This window comes from Poecilia mexicana, unplaced genomic scaffold (assembly GCF_051168715.1).
Source record: "Poecilia mexicana isolate PSO_F unplaced genomic scaffold, ASM5116871v1 scaffold_16, whole genome shotgun sequence".
In the NCBI taxonomy this organism is placed as follows: domain Eukaryota; kingdom Metazoa; phylum Chordata; class Actinopteri; order Cyprinodontiformes; family Poeciliidae; genus Poecilia; species Poecilia mexicana.
The window spans coordinates 12186052-12201597 of NW_028263385.1; the positions used below are offsets into that span (position 1 = coordinate 12186052).

At 39.6% G+C, this 15546-nt stretch overlaps 1 protein-coding gene across 2 annotated transcripts; it reads right to left on the reverse strand.

Annotated features, from left to right (window-relative positions):
- Positions 1-443: 443 nt before the first annotated feature.
- On the reverse strand, positions 444-15417 carry dedd2 (death effector domain containing 2). Of its 2 annotated transcripts, XM_014987139.2 has the most exons (6): positions 15313-15417; positions 14800-14995; positions 12743-13256; positions 12546-12668; positions 12088-12228; positions 444-2269 (listed from the first exon to the last, which is right to left on the reverse strand). In XM_014987139.2, the coding sequence occupies exons 3-6, from the start codon at positions 13212-13214 to the stop codon at positions 1872-1874; spliced, it is 1134 nt and encodes a 377-aa protein (XP_014842625.1). In that variant the 5' UTR covers positions 13215-13256; positions 14800-14995; positions 15313-15417; the 3' UTR covers positions 444-1871. The 2 variants fall into 2 exon arrangements, with proteins under 2 accessions (XP_014842625.1, XP_087869663.1); XM_088013537.1 differs by lacking the exon at positions 14800-14995 and having other exon boundaries at positions 15313-15415.
- Positions 15418-15546: the final 129 nt, after the last annotated feature.

Consider the following 15546-nt stretch of genomic DNA (forward strand, 5'->3'; position numbering starts at 1 on the left):
AATTGCCTTTTAAAAAATGTGGTAAGGTTTTGTGCAATTTTACATGAAGTTCTCCTGAATGTGATCAGCTTCTTCTGGAGCACAGTAGCATACACTTTAAGGGAAACAGCAAAAGTATCAAAAAACTAACATTTAAGAATTTCAACAACTTGAATTACTTTAATGCCGCAACTTTGAAGAATAATTCAAAATATTATGCTTTAAATTTTAAAATACTTTTTTTAGGAACATTTTAAACCAGCAACATTAAACGGTCAGTACTCAGCAGAGCCTTTCAGGTTATCTGTGTTAAGGATCAACTTCAAATGTTTCAGATGTAGAGTGTGAAGAACCAATAATAAATTAGCCAAACAGCTAATAAAAGACAGTGCTGATTTTTCCGATATCACAATTGGAACTATGCAAAATGTTGAGGACAAATATGAATGTATCAAAAGACAACATGAGGTCATCAAAACTTTTATTATTCACCAGAAGTAATGTCCAATATATAAAGACTTCCACAAAAAACATGTCTACCGTTCAAAAGAAAAAAAATCCCCTGAATTGGTGAACAGTACAAACATACATTATCTTCTTTACCAAAAACACACAAAGTAAACATGGAAATCTGTCCATTGTCCTCTCGCTGGTCTCTGCTCAGCCCTACAGAGACTTGTACTTCAGACAGTGTCTGCCTGCTTAAGTCGTGCCAGTATGAAGGGACTTAAGAGTGAGAGGCCTTATTGATCGTCTTCTATGAGTGAAGTCCAGGCATTAGTTCCAGCAGGGCGAGTAGACAGCTGTCCGTGAGCCACTCTACTGGGCCAACATCGCAGGGCTGAGTGGAGCTGGGATGTGCACTTTTGATTTTGATCTCTCCAACATCACTTGTATTGACTGACGCTCCGTCCTGTGCTTTACTTGCTGAGAGAAGCACTTGCTGAGGCCTAACTGGGAGCCCAGGCACAAGCCACCATTACATTATCAGGGCCACTCTTGACAAGCTTGTGATGATGAATCTTCCATGGTCTGTTGAGACCTGTTCCTAATCACTGCTGTCATCTACTGATGACTAAAGCATCCACTGACCACAGCAATCATACGGTGGGTTATGGTGGTACACGGGGCAGAGATTCCCAGCGTTATCTAGTCTCTCCTGTGTCGGCGGGGCTCTCTGAAGTTCGATGCAGAAGTCAAACTGTGGTGAAAGCGGCAGAGTCTTCCGAATTTGCTCAATTTTAGTTTGATTCAGTAATGATTCCCCCCCCCCACATCTCACATTTTTTAAAGTATTAACCAAATTCCCAATTTCATTCTTTTTTTTTTAACATTCAAACAAAATTAAAATAGTGTTTGTAGTTTTAGTGGCGGAGTTGTAAATGAGACTTTCCAGAGCCAAGTAAAAAGTATAGAAGAAAATAAAATGTTCAAATTTTGATACAGTTAGTCAACTGACTATGCTTTTTTTCTTATTAGTTTCTAAATCTATTAAATAACTGACAGTGTCATCACTCAATCAGGAGGCCCACTCTTGCTTTTCCTTTTCTAGCTGCGTCAAAGAAAATTCTCCCTCCTTCCAGTTTCATCCCGGTGTTTAATAATGTAGCACCTGTACATGAACCCAAATTTAACAGACTGATCCATAATTATTCCTCTTTCATTCATAAATATTGATGTTCCAACTTAGACTGAAAACTGAAAGGCATGATATAAACAAAAAGGACCAATAGTTACTTCTGCCATCTAGTGGTTGTCACGTCAACGGCAAAACAAAAAAAGGCCTTAAAAGTGCTTCCGACTTCCACCTGAACCGTCCGTCATGGTCCCAGCTATTCTTTCCTTCAAGCTTCATATAATACAACAAAAAGAGTCTCATTGGATCACAAGGCCTAGCAAGTCTGTGTGCGCCCACCGTTACGAAAGGACATCGCCTTCCTGGCTGTCAGCAGCCTGCGGCCCTCCTCGTAGTCGTCCTGGTCGACGCTGATCAGCAGGCGGACGCCCTCGGAGCCGGCGGCCGTCCTCAGGGAGTCCGTGATGAAGACGCCCTTCAGGGCCTCCAGCAGAGCCCCGCTCAGGTAGTCGGCCCAGAAGGCCTCCAGGTTGTCCAGCTCTGTGAACTTGATGTCGCAGACGATGGAGCCCAGGTCTCTGGCGCGCAGCAGCGAACTGGCTCTGCTGAACAACTCGAACTGACGCTCCAGCGGCTGACGCTTGTCTGACGAGACGCCCTCACGTAGCGCCGACTCGTGCTCCAGGTACTCGGCCCGTACGCGTAGGCGGATATCTGGTAACAGCAGAAGGTGGAGGAAACAGTGGGGGCGGGTGGGAGGAAGTGAAGGGGTCAAAGGAGTCAGCAGATAATGAAGAAGGGAAAGAAAAGAATGACAGAAAGAGGGGAAAGATTTTAAGGGGTCATGAGGCAGAACAAAGGGGGGGAGAGAGAAACATTAAAAAAATGTTCAGACACCAATTATTTAGGTTTATTCTAGATTGCTAAGAAGAAGCATTCAATGCCTTTATAGTTTTTTTTGTTTGCTCTTTTAGTCACACTTGAATGTTTCAGATTAAACTTTTTAATATCAGAGAAATATTACCAAAGTGAAAATAAACACAGCTTTTAAACAATGATGTGCCACATGTTGGCTATGTTGAAGTTATTGCTACTTTTGCTAAATCATAAATTGACTATTAAAATGAATTTTAATGGAAAACTTAATTCCATTTCAAAACCCATTCTGAAGCCTTATTGCGGTGAGCCCAGTAGAATCAGGAAATACTCTAAATGGACCCAGTCTGACAACAAGAAACAGGTTAAAAAAATCTCAGAAAGCATGGAGAAATAAGTGATTGAGATGCTGACATTAATAGGCCAGTCTTTAACATTAGGCTGAATTAAAACAATTCTGGAAAGAAGAGTGGGTCAAAACATTTCCTAAGTGAGGTAAAGGACTCAGTGGTTCGTTGTTACCAAAAAGGAGCCATCGCTAAATGTGGCACTGCTAGTTATTAGCTTTAGGGGAAAAGCAGTTTTCATTTAGAACAAGGTTTCCATCTTAAGATGTAAAATGATAAATTAAAAGCTGCTTTCTGGATCTGAAACATTTAGTGACAAAAAGGCAAAGAGAAGAAATCTATACAGAGTAAATATTTTTCACAGCATTGCATCACCACTGGGCATCGTATTCATCAGTATTAAACTGAGCAGTCATTTTTTTTTGTTAAGGGGGCACAGTTCCTACTCAATAGGCTGAACTCAGTGTTATCTCTTTTTGCTTTAAAATCAGTTCCACACAAAAAAGGTGCAGCGATGCAGAGTAAACTGAGATGAGAGGGCACTGGAAGTAGACCATCCCATCTGAGAGCATCTTTTCTGTAAATCTGGCCCCTCGGTTTGTTTTGGTGAAACTTAAGTTGGTAAGTCGGAGCAAGGAAAGAAATACTCATCTGATCCAGCAGTGTTGTTCCATTTCTCGGTCGGTCATTTCTATGAATATGAGTATCATTAGCAGCTGTTAACAAAACGGTTGAATCAGAAGAAACTGGAGCATGAGAACTTTCAGTGTGACAGCTTTAAAAGGTCCACAAACATCATGGTTGAAGCGTTCATGTAACCAAGTACTGAAATGAAGTTGACACCTTGATTTTCTTTTGTAAAACAACTCGGCTGTACCAAGCTTTAGACGGACTTTAAATCTTTACATTTGGCAGATTCTCAATATAATGTTCTTTGCAGAGAATAAGTAGCTTCTTGAGTTTCCGAAGTTTACAGGACTGATGGTCATGCAACAGCACAGCGAGAAAGATTAGAGGATACATACTGTACTGAGCAAGAGCAACGCTGAGATCATCTCCCATGACATTTTTCCAGAGCTCCAAGAGGCAACCAGCTGCTGATGACTTTTGCTGCAACAAAGACCCAGCTCTCCCAACCAAAGTTCTCCCAGAACAGCAGTTGTCACAATCTAGAAACATGCTCATTCAATAATGTTTAGTGAAACTAACTATAAACTCAGCCCTTCAGATGGGTTAGAAGGACCACTCTCATTTATGAAGAAAACAGATTCTAGCTACATTTATTGGTGACTCTGGCAAGGAGAAGAAAAGCCTTCAAATATGATGTGGACTTTCTGACCTCAACAGTGAATTTTACGCATTTTACCTCCAATGAACTTGCTAGTTCCCCCTTTCCCCCAACTATTTCAGAGAAAAATTAAATGCAGCATTTATGTTTAAAAGCATGACTGAAAACTGGTTATATTTTTTCAACTTATTTGTGTATAAAAGAGTTTTACTAGATGCAGTGATAGATTTGTAGTGAAGGAGATTCTACATCATTTAATAATCTCCAGGCACAAATATTAGTCAAGAAAAAAAAGGTTTACATCATGTCATATTGAAACCTCATAGGAACTAGAAGTCATTAATTAAAACGCGTTGGTAAAAAGAACACTTTCTTCCACCAAATATCCCCCACTGAGCTTGGTCAAATTGAATGCTGCATTTTTCCAACATTTTAGAATGAAGATATCCTGCAGCACTAAAACATGGATTTGTTTAAAAAGTTTCACAAATACATACCAGGGGCATATTGTACATACAGCTTCTACTTGTGACTGATGAAAAGACAATTGCAAGAGTTTCAATCTATGCTGACATGACATTGTGCACTACTTTTACACGTTTCGTTTTCAATCTCATTCAACAGCTACACCCTGATGCGAGAAGTCCCATTAACTCAACATTTTGTTTGAGGCCACAGCGAAAGGCACCCAACTCGTTAGGGAAACATTTAGAAAATGCCAACATTAGAAATGCAAATGTCAAATAAAGGAATTGATTTTGAATCCCTTAACATTTGTAGAGGGGTGGTATCAAAACATTGGTTTTCATTTGCATTCTTCAGAAGTGTGTAATTAGATTATAAAAGCAGGAGACTGGCTCAAACAGGGCACTCTAAATGTTACATTTGTAAGGGCTGGTTGCAAGATTCAGGCACAAAACCAACTGGTTTCATAAAAGTTGAAAGCAAATAGGTTTTGCTTAGGAAAGCATTAAGGTACAAGAACAATTCCAGTTTCATGAAGACATTTAATTCTGATGGCTTACAACACAAATGAACAATTTTATAATATCCCTTTTTATACCACAATTCATTGCTTATATTTTGAAAAGTGAGTACGTGGAAGTATTTTTCATGGCTCCATTGTCATATTTTACCACATCAGGGGACTAATAAAAGATAGTAACTTTTTTCATGGGGGAAAAAAAAAACAACAAAAAATTAAAACTGTACGCAGGAATATTACAAAGAATGAATGATCAATCAATCAATAAGGAGGGGAAAAGGCTCACATTTGGTTCAAAAGCAGCAATACTCTACAGCAGTGGTTCCCAAACTCTTTCGCCTGGGCCCCCCAGTGGTTTCCAAACTATTTCTGGGCCCCCCCATGGATTACAAATAGCTGTCTGGTTGAACGATGTGTGTGAGCAAAGGGGGGGGGATTCTTAGACACTCCCTGTTATACTCAGCCCCGGCTCCAGACAAATAAGAGGGGGAATCAACTTTTTTGGGGACAAAATGAATCGTAGCTGAACATAGACAACACCAGTAGCCTAAGCTACTTGTTAACAAACTTAAGGTGCTGTATTGATATTAGCTAGCTAGTCATCTTTTAGCTAACTTTGCCTGCATCCAACAGCTTTACTCAACAGTCTGTTAGTTTGGGGGAAAAACTGTGAAAAGTTCTTTGTGTTTTTCTGGTTTGCTACCATGATTCTAACACACCTCCGTAGCTCTGTACAACAGCAGCAGGTCTCCTTCACTGCCGCACAGGTGGAAACCAGCGCGTCGTAGCGCTCATGTTGCGTTTAAAGGCGGCTCGGAAAAACAGGTTACCACATGTTAACAACGGATTAAACAGTTTTAACTGCTGATAAAAGTGACAGAGGATACAGATATGGGAAGTGCGGAAGACCCTATTGTATCAAATTGACAGAGGAATAACAGAGTGTTGAACATTCTAAGGTAAAAACCCAGCGCATACAGTGTTCATGTTTTTTTTTTTTTTCATCCAGACGGCTTCCCACGCCCCCCCCTCTGCAATGGCATGGCGCCCCCCCTAGGGGGCGCGCCCCACAGTTTGGGAACCTCTGCCCTACAGGGTAAAGTCAGATATAATTAAGATTAGGGTGGGGGATGAAGTGGAAACAGAAGAATAAGGTGGAAAAATCTTGAATGATTCTGTTGTCTAAAGGTTTGGAGCTTCTTTGGTTAATGTTTACAACTATCCTTTGTGTACATCTGCTTTGACTCAGAAATAAAACACTTCCGAAGGTGCCATGATTAAATTTCACAGTTGGGAAGTTTCCCATCAAGGCCTGCAGGTAAATCTTTTATTGTTTGTATTACAGCCATGAGTTGCATTTTATCAATCTTCAATGACGATACAATAGGTTGCAAAACAGCTTTAACTTTTTTAAAGTACCTGCTGTGATCAGAGTGAGGCATTTAAAGTCTTATAAATTGACCTTTTCTATCGTTACACAGCATGCGATTGCCAGGGCTATGATAAACACTTGCCAATTATTGCATTTATGGGTGGCCTTCATTTCACACTGAGCAGGATAGAAGTAAAGACAGTGACAGCGAGGGGAAGGCCATTTAAAAACCACAGGAACACAGTGATAGTCATTTTGTTAGGGTTACAGAGCACTTCACGCTTCATCGGACACAGAGACATCCACTTAGACAGGACATTAGGAGGCACAGTTTTCATTACTCACTTTCAGCACCAAGCCCGTTTGGATTCCTCATCTCAGCCCCCCCACCCCTCCAAAAAAAAAGTTTAAGTACCCATTTACGAGGAGTCGCTTGGCACGGAGAGCTTCAACTCTTTATCGATCCATTTTTCTGGTGAACAACAGACCAAGAGTGGAGAGCTACGGGGAAATCTGAGAGACAGGCACACAAACCTCTCATGTCCCATAGATAAATCACTCTTTACCGTTTTGCGTGGTTTGAACATTTAGTGTTCGATCTCTCGCTCTCTCTTTGTGTGTAAGGATATCGCATCCTGATACACACGTTGGGACTGTTTAGAACTGTGAATACAGAAAGAGAAAGAGAGACAAGCACAAGTGGGTTGGATGATAGTTGACTGGGTTGCTGTTTCTTTCCTTCAACATCAAGCAGGCACTTCTTAGTTGTAATCAGCTTTCAGATTGACCAGTAGGAGTCATTGTCAACTTAATATATCCAGATACACTTAAATGTGTCGTTATGATACACTGGGATGCTTGGGATTACTCTTATGTTGGACAATTTTCTTACATTCAACCTTGACAACTAATAATTTAAGATCCAACTGCAAAGGCTAACCAACAGGATCAATTAAACCAAGCATAGGCTTCCCCAAGCACCCCTTGTAGGAACAGCAATAATGACAGTCGTTATTGTCACAGTTTAATTCAGACACTCTGGTGAAAATGGTTTCAGAGATGAGTCATGACAAGAGAGACTATTTAAGGTCTGTTGAAATGCTAGGGGCCAGTGATGGACTGAACTGCCCTATCCATCTCTGCTCCGTCTTGACAAACGCACATGAGGGGCCTCACACGGGTTGCAGAGATAAGATACAGCACGAGCTTCCCTCAGCAGAGCACTACTCTGTTTTCTCAGAACTGCTTGAGAAAAAAACAGTCATTTCTTTAAAAGTGGCAGCCATCTTAGATTTTCTGAAAAGAAAAAGGGCTGGTCCTCACATACTGACAAATTGTTTTGTTTTTTTTAATTATGCTAAAAAGGTGAAATGGGCTTTTTTCACAAATGTGACCAACATATGTCTTTGTTTATTTTCTTTTATCTTACGACCTCCTTAAACAAAAAGTCTCTCCAATTTTGGACAAATAATTTTTTTCAACTGATATTAGACTAAATAATTATCTTGTCATCAATACTGCATTACAAATCAACTATAGGTAGATTCCACTTCATCTCAATAATGCTGCACTCTTTCCGTCATCAGAAAAATAAAAATAAAAATAATGGGGAGAGACTGTCTATGACTTTTAACCGTCTCGCCGGGAACCCAAAAATCTGACATTTTGTCTCTCTTCTGTGTGGAAGATGTTACAGAGGAAAAAGGAACTTGTTCACCAGTAAGGTGCTTAAAATGAAGCTGGAGGAGATGTAAAGATTTAAATTTAATCTAAAAACTGTTTTCATGTTTATGGAGACAACTTCTGAACAGAGCGAGAGACTTCAGCAGATTTTGTTAAGGCTGATCATATTGCAGCAAAAGTGCTCTGTTCTATCCATTTTTTTTCACAATGGTTGCTTTAGAGATTTATGGATGTTGGTAGCCATTTACATGCCTAAAAGTTAAGGAAATAGATCTACCTTTTATGTTAAATAAAACATATGGCAGGTCAACATTTTACAAAACTGGATGGAGGACATCAGCCATAAAACTCTGTAAGGTACATTACTATAAAGCACTGGTTGCAACTTGAAGCTCCATGACTTCATTCACTTTGCAGTTGGGGTTCTCATCTTACGAAACATATCTGCTTCATTTAAATTTTTTGGTTTAAGATGAAACAAAAATCTCTTGTTTCTCCTCTCATGGATAATTTTTTTTATAAACTTTATAAATTTTATAAATTTCACTCACTCACTTTGTAAGACAGAATGTTGGCCATATTTGTTACGATTTATTAAACCCACTGATATTTGACCTTAGTTAAGAAGACCTATCCAGAAATCTCTACTGTTTGGTAGTTTTACTTTTGAACACGAGCCACAGATTTGTGAGACGAATTTGTAGCGCACTGCTGAGGACTCTGGTCAGTTCTGCAAATATTCTGTGACACAAGGTTTTCTTTCTTTTTCCACAGTGAAGAAGTCTAAATAACAAATGATGATTTATCTAAATCCAACTAAATCTGATGATAGGGGACCAGGTAAGGAGCACCTATATTATGATAGACAAGCATCGTATACAGAGCAAAGTAGCAGCTCCACCCCCTGTTCTAATAGGGAGGAGAGCCTCTTTTTACCTTAGGCATCGGCCCAGACTTGTGAGAGCACATGACTGAGTTGATCACGCACACTGCAGTACGTATGCACAGAGTGGAGTGACAGACTTTTTTGTTTTGTTCCTCAGTCTCGATCTCTGTCTTCGTGATCCATTGTGTCATAGGTAACTCGATCTGAGTCACAATCGGAGTCAACCTGGTGGAATCAAATGTGGAGTCAAGACAGCAGCATGTTCACAGGCACATCACTCAACTTTAATACCAATGGGGGGAGGGCTGTCTTCCTAAGATTATATTTTGATCAAGTCGAGATGACGAAGTTTTTGGTTTGGCCTGTATCTCGTATTTTCAGGCAGAGACGGGCCTTTACAAGCAACAAGTAAGCTTCTTAAATAACTGAGCAAACACAAAGGAAAACAAACTCTGGTGTAATACTCATATTTAAGTGTTGAGAAAGGGATGGGTATCATTAGGATTTTGTTGACATGAATACTAGAATTATTGCATCTGATAAAGGTCCCTTTAAATTGTTACCGTTTTGAAAATTTTACTGTTTCGAAACAACAGTCAAAACATAATAGGACTTACTTGTCACAATGCTGTGGAAGATACTTTAAAATTTGAGAATAGAACATTTAAGTAATATTTGATGATAACTTGTTTGTCAGTAGATGGACGCTTTTTATTCCATAGAGCTGATGTTGAACCAATTACATGAAGCACTTCCTATCCTAAAATAATCAGCTATGCAGACCCTACCTGCATGTTACTGATATTACCCTCTTCCACAGACTACATAGTGTAGCTGTAACTATTAGTGAGCAAATAAAGCCTGGCCTGTCTGTAGACAATAGACTGATGCACCTCAGATGCTTTAGGTCCCTCTCATCACTGGATTAAGACCATTGCACAGTATCCAGAACCTAAATCACATTTGAATGTTGCACTACAATGAGTCCTCATAATTTACATAACTCCAATATACATGGAAGGTTTCTGCGCCCGCACCATCAGTTTTAACCTTGGAAGAGGTGGAATGCTTCATCAGCTCATCAGAACGAAAGGACTTAGATAATGGCTGATTTCTGCATGAACTACTGGTCAATGTGGAGATGGCCATCCTGCCAATATTTTAAACTGGTTGGGGCTGAGTGATTCTATATTCACAAGTGGAGTCAAAAAATAACTTAGAAAAAAAAATTCCTTTGCTCGTCCAGCTCGTCTGTCACAATCTGGAGAAGTGTGCACTTCTCCAGAACTGAGAACAAAGCACATATTGATCCCTATGTCAGGAGCCTAAACTCAAAAGCCCCAGTGCCAAGAATTCTTCAAACATTTTTTAGTACCGACAATCCGGTGTGAACGCAATGAGACTAACGTATCTTTTCCTGTTTCAATTCTCTAATGGCCTGTCTCCACTGGTGTACCCTGGCAACACAATCTGGATAAGCTGCATGTTGCCACAATAAACCAACAAGATCTCACCACTAAGTTATGTTTGAGTTCAAAACAGCGGATTAAAGCATACTGGGAAGACTGCTGAATTCTCCGAGTTCTGTCTGATTTTTAATGTGTGTGGAAAAGACCTGAGGAAGCCTAATTAATGAATTACAAGGAACACCAGCTATGTTACAAAGAAGGTTGCACATTTGTATTTTGCTAGACTGATAATCATCAATTTTAAAAGGAAAATCTTTAAAATTAAAATTACCATTTTAGGTATCTTTTCATGATTTCTACATGATTTGAATCCAAATATCAACACAAGGAGAAAGTTTTAAAATACTGCAATGTTCATGTTATTTTGACATTTTTTCAGATGAAAGTCGTTCAAGTTTAACAGAGATAAGTCATCATTGAAATTCCTAATTGTGACATTTCAGAGCTGAAGAACAAGGAACTCAGAGCATTTTTGTATCGGATCTTGATACCCATCCCAGATAAAAAGCAACGGAAAGCTGAATAATCTGCTGCAGGAGTATTTAGTGTCCATTTTCTCTTGAGTTAATGTGTTGTGGTCAAAAACAGTTTACCAACTATTTTTCAAGATCTTAAAGGATTTTTTTCACTTTTGAAGGAACCAACTTGGGATATCTTCATGAGTTTAGTTCATTTCAATTATTCTTTACAAATATCAAAGGGAAATTAGATAAAAGAAGCACAACAAAGCAGAACAAGGGCATCTCTTAAGGGGACAGGACTAAAAAACTTGGCTTGAAAGTAAAGACAAAAAGAGCAGGGAGTAGCCACCAGTTTCCATTCGTAGCAGCAGCAGCTGAACACAGACCAATGGGTTAGGAAAATGTTATATGAGGGCACAAGAATGTAGGGAAAGTCAAGGTGAAGAAACAGAAAACAAATCTTTGATGTTGTTTGAGAACGTTATTAGGATACTGTCCATCCAATAAGAACGTACGACTGAAAACAGCTTGAATGTTTTGGAGTTTGGTGATCAACAGAGGAATGTAGAAAGTTCTAACGGTGACATTATTTTTGTCCAAACATAAACCTCAAGTTGGGAATTTTACCACTCAAACTGTAGGTTGGTAAATGTGATGAATGAGCCAGACAAGTGTAATTTTGACATTAGTAGTAGGTTTGGATCTGGAGAATTGATCTCTGCCTTTACGACCAACAAGTTCTCATTCAAATGCACAACACTTCTTAAAGTGTTTAAATTATTTTTAGCCTGTTTTTATCTTCACATAAACGATAAATATAGTAATTTATTGCTCTGGTGTGAAACATTTTGTAGAGTAGCACTTATAAATAAACAGATGGCTTATTTGGTTTTTCCACTAAATGGTGAGAAAGATAACAGGCTGTCAGGAAACGCAATGATTCAAGCTGAGGTTCAGCAGAGATGAACAACATCAGTTTGGGACATCAGTAAAATAAAATACAGAGAATTGTTGAAGATGTTAACAGACTGAAGACCGGATGTTTTCGGATATTAAACTTAAATGAAGGAAAAACAGTAAATAGGAGGAAAAATGAAAGTGTTTCTGAAAGCAAAGGAGGGGAAACTGAAAAGGGACATGTTGCACATGTATTCACTGCACTTACCACAAGACACTTTCTGAGGTGCTGATGGGAGAGGCAGTGGCTGGACCCGTCTGCTTGTTTTCTTGGGCCTACGGCTCCAGCCATGTCCCCTCTTCTTCCTCCGCGTCCTTGTAGATGACCCAGGTGCTGGAGAGTAAATATCTGAAAACCCACAGAGCCTGTGTCACTACTTGATTGTAAGAAATGGGAAAAAATGGGACATTTTCTTTAAATGGCTGTTGCCACAGTTGTTTCTGATTACGATTGCAGCATTAGCAATTGTATACACATTTTCAAAACACAGCCTTAAAAACAAAAGTCTATAATATCATGTAGAAATAAGGACACCAGAGAGAACTTTGAACTCAGTCTGTATGCTGTTGTCATGTGATGAAATGAGATGTAAATACTTTTAGAAGGTACTTTATAAATATTAGCATAAGCAGCATGAATAATATCCTACAATAAAAATGACTTACCAGTTGTTAACTGTTGTGTGAAGGATGGGAGTGGCATATCTGTCTCTCTGCAGCTATGCTGTAATCCAAACACCAGTTCCGTTTTATCCAATTCAAATCTCTGTCCAATTCGTTCTGGAGACACTGAAAAACAGATTCAAAATTAGCTAACCAATAAATGAATGACTAATTCTGAGAGACTATTGCTGACTGATTACCTGTCCTCCTCTTCTTGTGGGAGACAAATGGCAGCAGATCATGACGGGTAAGCACTCTTAAAAGTTGCAACAGTGGCTCCAGGTTCCCATCACTGAGATATCCTCTCTTCTCAAGCTCCAGCAACAGCTCAAGTCCACTTCTAAACTTCAAGCCCTCTAAAGGCTGCTGTGATCCGCTGGGCTTTAACCGCCTCCATGCCCTCAGCAGCTGTGGACTTGGAGCTACACCAGCGTCCTCTGAATCGTCTTCAGCAGGTTCAACTGTCCAGCCCGCTGGGTCAAGAGGGTGTTGTGCAGGGTAGGTTTCATTCAAAAGGAAAGAGAGAGCTTCAATGTCAGATTCTGTGAGCTGAGAGCCAACCACTTCAAACATCTCATGGAGAGAGAGCATCCCGTAGTAGTTCAGGCACTCGGTTTCGTCCCAGTGGAGTGAGTCCCTGATGGGGCGCCCTGGGTACTGTACTGCAGCCATGGTCTCGGTTCTACTGTGGTTCCTTCCCACGGTCTCCCTTATCTGAAAAATTTCAACAGGAAAGATACACAAATATTATTTTAAACAATAACATCTTTGGCCTACTCCATGGGTACCAAGAAGCCAACATTTACTCAAATTATTATTATTATTTTTATTTATAACAATAATAAAGGTGAGTGTCATGCAGTGTTAGTGTTGAGTCACTAGACACGCAGTGTCTAGTGACTCAAATTCTGGATTCAGACCACAGTCTTATAATTAAAAACAGAGGAAAAACCCCAAAACAAACAAAAGACACATGAACAGTAAATGCTGGTTTTAACATGTCAGAGATGGGATAGACCACATGCTGAATTATGAAGGATTAACAAATAACACTAAACTAGCAGCAGATGCTAACAGATCAAGTTATGGGGTCATCTTAATAAATAAAAATTTCATTAACAGTTCATTTATTTCAGGACACTGAATTCAAAAAATAAAACTTGCATATTGGCTCTGGATCACGTGGTTAGATATTTTAAATATTAACCGATCTATTTCAGCCAATCTCAATGCTTACAGCAAATAAAAACCCAAAGTCTTTGCTATTATAAAATCAGAATATTTTCTAAGTATAATAAAAAAAAAGTCTTTTGTGCAGACGTGTTGATCAAATGAAAAACATTCTCATGTACTGGACAGCATATGCCCCCATTAACTGGTATTAGGTCTGGTGTATCATCTTACAGTTGACAATACAGCATAGATTCTCTGTAGATTTTAGATCAGGGCAGCTTGGTGGTCAGTCAAGTACCACTGTAATTAAAGCAGGTTGTGTCCTGGATCAAGTTTGTCAGAAGAGAGGAGCTTAGAGTGCTCTATAACTCCTGGTTGATGACTACTCTGACTTTAGACATAATACAACACAGCAGACCAACACCAGTCCAGACTTGGGACCTACATTTAAAAAACAAAATGTACTTAAACATGTCTTAACCACGTTGTCCTCTGTTGCAGGTGTAGCTTAGCATGACAAAATGGCAATTTAACCATGTCATGGATACATCTTCGTGGCGAGTCTTGATGTTCTGACTCTAGCTAATGACCACGCCTTGCCAATGCTTAACTCTTCAATTGGCTTTTGGTTCCCCTCTCCCGCTATTGCATCATAGGTTTTCCTTCCATCCAGTTTTCCACTTATACCCTTGGATAAAGCACTCTTTGAACACTCAGCTTCATGAGTAATGGCATTCTGTGGGCTACCCTATTTGTGTCAATAGCTGTCTGCTGAACAACTGTCAAGTCAGCAGTCATTCATGATGATGTAGGCAATAACATTTCTGTGTTGAAGCTCCTTTTTCACATTGTCATTATATCCTAGTTTTCTGGAGAATTAAATTGAGGTTTTTCATTCACTGTAAACCATACTCATCGAAGCTTACAGAAATAAACATTTGAAAAGCAATTCTGTGTGCAGAATTTTTATTAGCTTTTTAATGGTACTCTAATAATAAGAAGCTCATCTACTTCATAACAGCCTAGCATTAGTCACCGGACAGTACTGCATAGAACTAAAGTATATCGAGGTCTGAGGATTTACCTTTTATCGTCAGTAGCTCGACGCTGTTTCGAGACTCGCCAAACAAACGGCCAGCTGTGACTGTTAAACTGTCGCTTTGTTCAGCAGAATGCAGCAAAACGCTAGAAGCCAAATACAAGTTGTCCTTTCTTCTGACGCCCAGCAGCAGCGCTGATTGGTGGAGCCGTGTGGTGGTTTATGTAACCCGTCACGTTTTCTGTTGAAAAACCCCCCAACAACAATGCTTTTCAAATTTAACAAAAATGTTTCTTATGCTTGAGAAGTCGAGGTTAGACCGACAGGCATTTAGTAGGTTGTTAAATATGCGTCGGTCCTTTGCTAGCAGCCGTTTTCTACCGTTTGTGCTAACCGACATCACGTCTATAACATTGCCTGACTCTTGTCATGGAAGCACAGTTTTGCTAAGGAACAAAGAGCGTGCTCTGAAGTATTTGAAAAGAGTAAGTCTAAACACTTACTCTTTCAAAATAAATACATAATTAAAATAAAATAAAATACATAATTCATACTTACAGTTCCTTTGTTATTTCTCCTCTTCCGCTGGAAAATCTAGCAACTTCCACTGACCAACGTCCACGGTGACGACAACACGGCAACGCTGCAAAAACGACCAATCATATCCCTCCGGCTTGACGGATGATGTAAGATCACGTTTTTACGCCACTGATCTGCGGTCAGTTCTTTGTGCGATCTGTGAACAAGGACAACGGGCACCACACAGCTGATCTCATGGGTGTCGCTTAACCT